The sequence below is a fragment of the Mus caroli genome, chromosome X, assembly GCF_900094665.2.
Source record: "Mus caroli chromosome X, CAROLI_EIJ_v1.1, whole genome shotgun sequence".
Classification (NCBI taxonomy): domain Eukaryota; kingdom Metazoa; phylum Chordata; class Mammalia; order Rodentia; family Muridae; genus Mus; species Mus caroli.
In genome coordinates, this window is record NC_034589.1 from 69,218,460 (window position 1) to 69,228,463 (window position 10,004).

The following is a 10,004-nucleotide window of genomic DNA, read 5'->3' on the forward strand; positions in this document are numbered from 1 at the left end:
CAAAACAAAACAAAACAAAATGGGGGCTGGAGAGATGGCTCAGTGGGTAAGAGCACCTGACTGCTCTTCTGCAGTTCCTGAGTTCAAATCCCAGTAACCACATGGTGGCTCACAACCATCCCTAACGAGATCTGACTTCCTCTTCTGGTGTGTCTGAAGACAGCTACAGTGTACTTACATATAATAAATAAACAAATCTTTAAAATAAAACAAAACAATCTAGCTTACCATTAAAAACTAAAAATAGGAGCTGGAGAAATGGCTCAGTGGTTAAGAGCACCATCTGGCTGGTCGTGGTGGTGTATGCCTTTTTAACCCCAGCACTTGGGAGGCAGAGGCAGGCAGATTTCTGAGTTCGAGGCCAGCCTGGTCTACAGAGTGAGTTCCAGGACAGCCAGGACTGCACAGAGAAACCCTGTCTTGAAAAAAACAAAACAAACAAACAAAAAAACAACCAAAAAAACTCCAAAAAGCACCATCTGTTCTTCCAGAGGTCCTGAGTTCAATTCCCAGCAACCACATGGTGGCTCACAACCATCTGTAATGAGATCCGATGCCCTCTTCTGAAGTGTCTAAAGACAGCTACAGTGTATTCAAATACATAAAATAAATAAACATTTTTAAAAGAGAATGGTGTGTTTAAAAAAACTAAAAACAGATAAAGATTAAGGGCATAAAAGCAAAATATTTATAGTAAATGACTAACCAGCATCATATTTAAGGAAATTATATAAATTAATAATCTAAGAACAGCATCACTAAATAAAACATCAAAAGATAGTATCAAATACTTCAGATAAGGTGAACTTTAAATAAACAACAAACAATACTTTTTTTAAATTGGGCAAGGGACTGAAGAGATTGCTTAATAGTTAAGAGTACTTGTACCGGGCGTAGTGGTGCACGCCGTTAATCCCAGCACTTGGGAGGCAGAGGCAGGCGGATTTCTGAGCTTGAGGCCAGCCTGGTCTACAGAGTGAGTTCCAGGACAGCCAGGGCTACACAGAGAAACCCTGTCTCAAAAAACAAAAACAAAAACAAAAAAAACAAAAAAAGAGTACTTGTTGCTTTTACAGAGGACCTTGGTTATATTCCCAGCACCCAGATGGTGGTTCATAGTCATGTATAATTCTTGTTCCAAGGGATCCAAAGCCCTCTTCTGACATCTTCTGGGACTAGGCATGTCCATGGTACACAAACATGCGTGCAGGCAAAACATTCATACACATAAAAAATAAATATTTTTTTAAAAACTAAAAAATAAAGTGATTAGCAATTTGTAAATCAAAGCATTAATTAAATACTTATCCATCAGATTGCTAAATTAAAATTAAATTAAATTTAAAAGTGTTAATAACATCCAGTAGTTATGAGAATGAAGGAAAGGAATACTCACTTACTCTGTAAGTAAAATCAATTCAGATTCTTTACCATGCTAAATCAGGCAGATGATTTTTTTTTTTTTTTGGCATACTGAACATTTAAATGCAGGAAACTTTTAACCTAGCAAGAACAGCAAAGTCCAGTGGCACTCAGGTGACAATTTTGGAGGTCTTACACAGGAACTTATAACTTTTGAGTCAAGATACTTTACTTGAACTACCACATTACTGAACCTGGCACACCACTGGGTGCCATGCCAGTGTGAAAAGTTATATACCAAGTCTTTGAGATGAACCAGGTCATGTTTATGGAGAGACATAGCCCAAGAGTTTTTAAAAAAATATTCTATCATAATGAAAACTCACCCAAGTCAGACTCCACAGTCAACTTACAGGTCAGCTTTGGACTAAACAGTCACTCTGGGTTTGTAGGACAAAAAGTTCTAGAAAGGAAAATAGCTCAGAAACATCTTAAAGTCTCAAGATGGCCAGCTCACCTCACCAGCTGAGAAATCTGACTAGAGACTGGACTGCCTTATGTGAGGTATAACCATCTAAAACCTTTGGAATTCCAGGATGTACTTTTTAATATGGTGATAAATGTGTATATCAATGTGACTATTACAACTATTTTAAGTTTCACAATGCTCACTACATTCTCTACATCTTCAGTCATGACTACACTCTAATTACGGAACTTTTTTTCGCCCCCAAGGAAAACTGTACCTGAACATGGAGGTAGTCCCTTTGAGGAACTGATAACACAAAGAAAAATATAAAGATATAAAATTAGTCTTTATAGTGCTGAAAATGCAAGTGACAAATGTTCAAAATTCTCTTGAAATGGCCACACAGAAGCAGCATACAGTCGTCTGGCGGAGGTGTAAACTTGTAACGAAAAGCATACTCAACTGTAAAAAGCGGAAGGATACATGCAGAGGAGTGATACACGTGCAACAACGGAAGACTACATGTGCAGAGTGCAGTGGAAGACTACATGCAGAACAACAAAGGAATAAATTCATTGTGGAAGGATGTTTGATGAGACACACATATAACCGAGATAAACTTGTGACTGGGTCACAGACTTGTGGTGGAGGCATGGACAAGCAGAGTTGAGGCATAAGCCTCCATAAGCAAGCGTGTGCGCATGTGCAAGCGCGGAGGGATCAGTCGGTGACAGGGCCGGGCATGACTGGGCGGGGCATGCCAGGGCCTTTTAATTGAGCGGCACAGCTGAGGCAGCCGTTTAGTGCTGTGGCACAACGTAAAGGAAGGATGTCGGAAGCTGAGGAAAGCAGTGGGATGGCCCACAACGCTGGACCTGATGAGAAGACATTGCAGGTGTTGCGGGACATGGCCAACCGCCTGCGAATCCGTTCCATCAGGACCACAAATACCTGGACCACTAGGTAAAAGGCCTGGGAAGGCCTTACCATGCTGTTCTTTGGTTGTTCTTTCTGAAGCAGTGAGTGAAGGGAACCTGCTGTTATCCTCCATTTTCTGCCTTGTGGGTGCCACCTACTGCTTCTAGATGCCCATGAGGTTCAGTCCTCTTCAGCCCTGGTGGCAGGGGTATACCCCTGACTACATTGTGACCAAAGTTCTGGAAGCCTATAAGACCACCTTAGTAAGGAAAAATCTAGAACCCAGTCGGGTGAGTGAGCAGTGTTCCCTGGTATTTATCAAGCTAGCTCTAGTTTGGCATTTTACCTAGAAATGGTGTTTTGTGTATAAGCAATTTCATTGGAATTGGGGTTGGTCATGACTGTGTGGCCATTACTCAGGAAAATAAATTCAGCTCTGTCGAGAGCACACCAGAGGGGCAGTGCTCCAAGAGGTAGGGCAGGAAAGAGAAAATGTGAGAGGCAGCAGCACACAAGAAATATACTTTCAAAAAATAGTGGATGGCTCGTAAAAAATATTGGCTAGTGGGTTTGCTGATATTTGTTAAAGGTAATTTTGCACTGATATTGATAAAGAACAGGTTGTTTTGTCTATGTGGTCTAAACCAGCCCTGGAATTATCCTGCCTCCACAATATTTGGGATTAAGGCCTATAACACTGCTTGTCCACAGTTTTTTTTTTTCCACAGTTTTTCTTTTCTTTCTTTTTTCTTTTTTCTTTTGGGGGATATATATATATATATATATATATATATATATATGATAGATATATATATATATCTTGGAATTCAAAGTGTAGACCAAGCTGACCTGTAACTCACAAAGATTCTTCTGCCTCTGTCTTCTGAGTGCTGGGATTAAAGGCACACCCCACTACACACGTCTTCACAGTTTTTCAATAAACTAGTACTTGTATGTCTATTCAGGCTTACTAATACTGAACAGGTCTTGTTAAGTTTTCTCTTTCTAGGAATTTTTTCAGTTACTTTGATTAACAAAGTTTTTTTTTCAGGATACAGTTGTTCATGTTATTGTAAAAATTCGTGTTCATTTCTGTAGGAATGACAGAATAGCCCCATTTTCATTTTCTGAGTTATTTTAGTCTTTTCATAGTTTTGCTTTTTTTGTTCTAGCTAAAGCTTTGCTAATCTTTCACAAGAACCAACTTAGGATCCTGTGGATTGTAGTTCAGAGCAAACCACTTGCCTAACATGCTGTGAGACCCCAGACTTAGAGCGTTTCTCCCTGGAAGGTAAAGCCCCGGGACGTTCCCCAAGCTTGTTTTCCCTGATCTCTAAAAATACAGCCAGAAAGAAGTTCTTTGTTCTCTATAGCCAGCAAAAAGCCTTTTTGTTTCTGTGCCTTACAGCCAGAGATGCAATAGTAGGAAGACCTACAAAGACACAGAGATAGACACTGGAGAGGAGCTACAGCTCATTCCCCCCCCCCCGCCCCCTTGCCAGAAAGGAGCTGTAGCCAACTCTCCTCCCAATTCCTCACTTTTCCTTTAAAAGCCCCCTACTGTTACCACTAGGGGTCGAACTCCCCTGCCCTGATAATAAAACCTCTTGCAGGTTTGCATCAGGTGTGGTTTTCTCCCGAGTCATTGCGGTGCTGGCCAGCTCATCCCAGGACTTGAGCGGAGGCCCAGCTTCAGGGGTCTTACAATGCCCTGGTCTTAAATCACCAGCATTGCACAAAAAATAAGTTTAGTTTCATAGATTTTCTCCCCCATTTGCCACACCATTTTTTATTTCTGCTGTGATCTTTACTATTCTTTCCTTTTCTTAAAGGCTTTTGGTTTAGTTCTTTTGTAGTTCCTTAAGTAGTAAATTAGGTTGTTAACTAGAAATTGTTACCAAAAAAAAAAAAAAACAGACAGTGGTGGTGTATGCCTTTACTCCCAGAACTTGGTAGGCATAGGCAGGCAGATCTCTGTGAGTTTGAAACCAGACTTGTCTACAGAGTAAGTTCTAGGACAGCCAAGACTACACAGAGAAACTCTGTCTTGAAAAAAAAAAAAAAAACCAAAAAACAAACAAACAAAAAAAAACAAAGGGAAGAAGGAAATCATTTAAAATGAGTTTTAGCTATACATTTTTCTTTGCACTGCTTTGCTGCATAAGATTTGGGGTTTGCTTTTATTTTCATGCATCTATTTCTAATTTTCTTTGTAATATATTTTCCTTTGGTTTGTATAAGAGTTCATTATTTAATTTCCAGAACTCTGTTGAATGTTTTCTGTTTTTCTGTTAGTGTCTAATTTCATGCCCTTGTAGACACACAAAGTACTTTGCATGTTTTTTTCTCATCATGCCCTGGGGTTAGGAATGCATCTCAGTATTAAACTATTTGCCTAGCATGTGCAAAGCTATAAGTTCCATCCCCAACACTACAAAAATAATTTGTCCTGAAACCTGGACTATGACATTAAGAGGTCAATATAGTTAAGACACAAGATTTTTTTGTTTTACATTTTTGTTTTATGGGTTTTAATGTTATCTCAGGCCTACCACCATGACTACCATCCCCTACTGAGGTTACAGTTACATGACATCACACTAGGCTTTTTTTTTTTTCTTGAGACAGGATTTTTTGTGTAGCTCTGGCTGTCCTGAAACTCACTCTGTAGACCAGGCTGTCCTCAAACTCAGAAATCTGCTTGCCTCTGCCTCCTAAGTGCTGGGATTAAAGACGTACACCAACTGTTCAGCCAAGCTTTTTTCTTTTTTCTTTTAATGAAGCAAATACATTTATTTGTGTCTTTTAATTTTATCAAATACAGAGAAATGGGTTTAAGGAGGCAAATATTAGACAGGCACGGTGGCATATGCCTTTAATCTTTGAATTGGAGGCTAGCCCGATCTACAGAGTTAGCTCTGGGGCAGTCATTTAAAAAGAGATGCTTATTACAAACCTACATTATCCTAAAATAGATTAAATAGTATAGAAGTTTCTTCCCTTTGTTTTTGTTTTGTTTTGTAGAGCTTGAGTTCTGGTGACTGAACTGGGGTCCTTGATTTTACAAGGCAAACACATCTTTGTCTTTTATAATAGTTTTTTTTTTTTTTTGGTAGGGTGAGATGATATTTCATTATAGTTGTTTGTTTGATTTTTCGATGCTGGGGATCAAACTTGGTCACCCACATGTTTTTTGTTTTTTGTTTTGCTTGTTTTGTAGCTGTCTTCAGATGCACCAGAAGAAGACGTCAGATCTCTTACAGATGATTGTGAGCCACCATGTGGTTGCTGGGATTTGAACTCAGGACCTTCAGAAGAACAGTTGGTGCTTTTAACCACTGAGCCATCTCTCCAGCCCAGGCATCCACATGTTACTTCTAACATAGCTTCCAGCTTTAGCCTCTTGAATGCTGGGATTATGGGTATTGGCCACCATGTCTTATTGTAGTTTAGATTTACATTTTTGATAACTAATGATACTAAATATGTTTATATAGTTGTTGGCCATCTTTCTTCTTTCTTTGAAAAATCTGTTTAAACTGTTTGCCCACTTTAATTTGTTGTTAAATTTTTGAGTTCCTTATCTTTTGAATATTAATGCCCTGTCAAATGAATAGCTGGGAAATATTTTCAGGGAGTAGGTTTTATCTCCTGTCCTGTTTTCTCTCCCCTATAAGAAATTCATTTTAGGGCTGGAGGAATGGCTCAGCAGTTAAAAGCAGTGCCTGCTCTTTCAGAGGTCCTGAATTCAATTCTCAGCACCCACATGCTGGCTCACAGCCATCTATAACTGTAGTCCCATGGGACCCAATGCCCTCTTCTGGTGTACAAATGTATTTTTAGACAAAACACCCAAATACATAAATTATAGAAACCTTTAAAATGAGAAATTCGTTTGAAGTAGTAGAATGGAATCTATGTGGTGGTTCTGATAGAATGAAGCATGTGGAAGTTCTACAAATGGTAACATGTGAGTGAAAGAATGTTCAAGCATATAAGCTCAAGTACATGGTGCCCCTCTGATAGAAGAGTGCTAGGTTCAGAGTGTGTCACTGTGTGCAGAGAGAAAGAGGGATTGAGACATTGGTAACCTCTCAAATGGCCCTTAATGCCTCAAGCATGGGGGGGGGTCATGGCCCAACATCCCCAATTCTTGGCTGAATTCAGTCAGGCTAGGGGAAATGACTATTGCTTCTAGTTGAAAGACAACGGTGCACTGCTGCTATACATAAAAGTACACAGTGCCCATTGATAACTATTTGACTGTGAGAAATGACTTGCATCATATCTGCCTTTCAGCTATCTCATACCATGCAGCAATGCTGAGATCATGTCTGTGCTGTTCTTTTATACAATGAGATATAAACAGGAAGACCCTGAAAACCCAGACAATGACCGGTGCATCCTTTCAAAGGTATGGCGATGGGAATACTGCTGCTTCTTGTTTTTTTGTTTGGTTGGGGTTGTTTGTTTGTTTGTTTGGGGAGTGGTACTTTGTTTTTTGGTTTTGTTTGTTTGGGTTGGGTTGTTTTTTTTTTCTTTTTTTCTTTTTTCAAGAGAAGACAAGGTCTTGTATAGACTAAGCTAAACTTTAGCTCACCATGTAACACAAGCTGACCATGAACGCTTTATCTTCCTACCTTCAAGTTCTGAGTTTTGGGATTATGGTGTGTACCTGGCTTGAAGCTTGCTTCTTAAAATACTCTTTAAAGTCAACATGGATCAATAAGCTTGAAATGGGTCATTTGCTTTTTTGTTTGTTTTGTTTTGTGTTTTTGGGTTTTGGGGTTTTTTGGGGGGTTGGTTTTTTTGTTTGTTTGTTTTTTGTTACAATACGAAGTTGTTCTAGTGAGGCTCACAGCCCACTTAGAACTGTATGACATGTGTGCCAGGAAAGATGGAATGTGGCAGCTGGCCATCTTTTCTTTCTTTTTTGTTTTGGTAGTTTTCTACCTCACTCCATCTAGTATTGAAGCCCCCATTGGCACTTCAATCATACTTCTTCCATCCTCTGTTCTGCTTTGAGATGCAGGTGACTTCAGTGCCTCGTTGAACCTGCAGAAAACTGAGGATGACTTGGAAGAAGTCAACCCAAAACTGAAGGGCTTTTAATTTTGCCAACTTTATTTTATTTTTTTCTAGATAAGGAGGCCTGGGAAGTAGCCTAAAAATCTTTGTGTGAACAACGTCTTGAAACATGCTTATGCTTGGAGAAAGATGAGCATTGCTTGGGAGCAAATTCTTCCCTTTGGTGTACATACCTTTATTCTAGCCTTTGCTACTCCCAACTTGTGCCCCTCAATGCATAATAGTTAATAAGAAAAAGAAAAGAACCCTAGCTGGGTGTGATGACACATACCTGTAATCTATACACTTAGGCAGTTGAGACAGGAAAATTACCAAGTTTGAGGCCAGCCTAAATTACATAGTCCCAGGCCATGCTGAACTACAAAAATAGCCTATTTTTAAAAATGTGGGATAAGGAACCTTTTCAGGGGGGCTGGAGAGATGGCTCAGTGGTTAATAGCACTGACTGCTCTTCTGAAGGTCCTGAGTTCAAATTCCAGCAACCACATGGTGGCTCACAACCATCCGTAAAGAGATCTGACACCCTCTTCTGGTGTGTCTGAAGATAGCTACAGTGTACTTAGATATAAAAATAAATAAATCTTAAAAAAATGGAAAAGAAACCTTTTCAGGGACCTTGTGCCATATCAGGCTTCTTGCATGTACCCAATGCATAATCTCAATCTCTCCAATAGTCTCCTACTCTTGAGTGGAGACTCTGACTCCATGCCAAAAGATGAAGTCCTGAGGCTTATTTGCCTTCAGCTTCACAGCTAGGAGAAAGAGGTGTTGTAGGTCTGCAATCTAAGAATGAAAGACATCTGGGAACCAGATCTTGTTATGCTAGTTGTTTTTCTGTTGCTAATGAAACACTCTGACCAAAAACAACTTGAGAAAAAAATGTTTATTTGGCTTAAACTTCCGTGTCACAGTCTATCATTTAGAAAAGTCAAAGCAGAAACTCAAACTGCTTTACTGGCTTGCTCTCCTCTGTGGCTCATACACAGCCAGCTCTCTCTCTCTCTCTCTCTCTCTCTCTCTCTCTCTCTCTCTTTTTAATTTATTTATTTTTGTTCTTCTTTTTAGAGATTTATTGTAGAAAGGCAGAGAGAAGGTAAAAAGAGGGAGACCGGCCATGACCACGTGGAGAGAGGAGGGAAGGGAGGGGGAGAAGGAGAGCTAGAGATGAGAGTAAGAAAAGTGAGAGCTTAAGAGCTATTTTTATTCTTTAATCCTTTTTTACAATCCAGACTTCATCCCTTCCCAGTCTCCCAGTCTGCCCCCCTGACTGCTCCCCGTCCCATACCCGTCCCATACCTCCCCCAACACCCCCCACCCCACCAGGAGGATATCCCCACCAAGAGGATATCCCCACCTCTATCCCCACCCCACCAGGCTTCCTCACTCCCTAGGGCTTCAAGTTTCTCAAGGGTTAGGTACGTTTTCTCTGACTTAATCCAGACCATGCAGTCCTCTGCTATATATTAATTGGGGATCTCATATCAGCTTCTGTATGCTGTCTGGATTTCAGGGGTCCAGGTCAGTTAAGACTGCTGGTCTTCCCATTGGGCCAGTCTCCTCCTCAGCTTCTTTCAGCTTTTCCCCAATTCAACCACAGGGGTCCCCAGCTTCCATTCATTGGTTTGGGTGTAAGTATCTGTATCTGACTCTTTCAGCCTCTTGTTGGGCCTCTCAGAGAGCAGCCATGCTAGGCTTCTGTCTGCAAACACACCATAGCATTAGTAATAGTATCAGGCTTTGAAGCCTCCTCTTGAGCTGGATCCCAATGTGAGCCTGTCGATGGACTTCCCTTTCTCTCATGCTCTTCTCTATTTTTGTCCCTGCAGTTCATTCAGACAGGAACAATTCTGGGTCAGAGTTTTGACTATAAGATGGCAACCCCATCCCTCACTTGATGCCCTGTCTTTCTGCTGGAGGTGGGATTTACAAGTTCCCCCTCCCCACTGTTGAACACTTCATCCAAGGCCCCTCCCTTGGAGTTCTGAGAGTCTCTCACCTCCCAGGTCTCCAGTACATTCTAGAGGGCCCTCCCACCTCCTACCTCCTGAGGTTGCCTGTTTCCATTCTTTCTACTGGCCCTCAGGACTTCAGTCCTGCCCTCCCCCAATACCTGATCATATTCCCTTCCCTCCCCTCCCCTCCCCTCCCCTTCCCTTCCCTTCCCTCC

At 40.8% G+C, this 10,004-nt stretch overlaps 1 protein-coding gene across 2 annotated transcripts in view; it reads left to right on the plus strand.

Moving 5' to 3' along the window:
• The first annotated feature begins 2,635 nt into the window (after nt 1-2,635).
• The window catches only part of Tktl1 (transketolase like 1), a 31,705-nt gene continuing 24,336 nt past the window's right edge, over nt 2,636-10,004 (plus strand). The window contains exons 1-2 of one of the 2 annotated variants that reach the window (XM_021153444.1): nt 2,636-2,794; nt 7,049-7,163. In XM_021153444.1, the coding sequence (XP_021009103.1) occupies nt 2,661-2,794; nt 7,049-7,163 (249 nt within the window). In that variant the 5' untranslated portion in view covers nt 2,636-2,660. The remainder of the gene's footprint in view (nt 2,795-7,048; nt 7,164-10,004) is intronic. The other variant, XM_021153445.1, reaches the window with a different exon arrangement.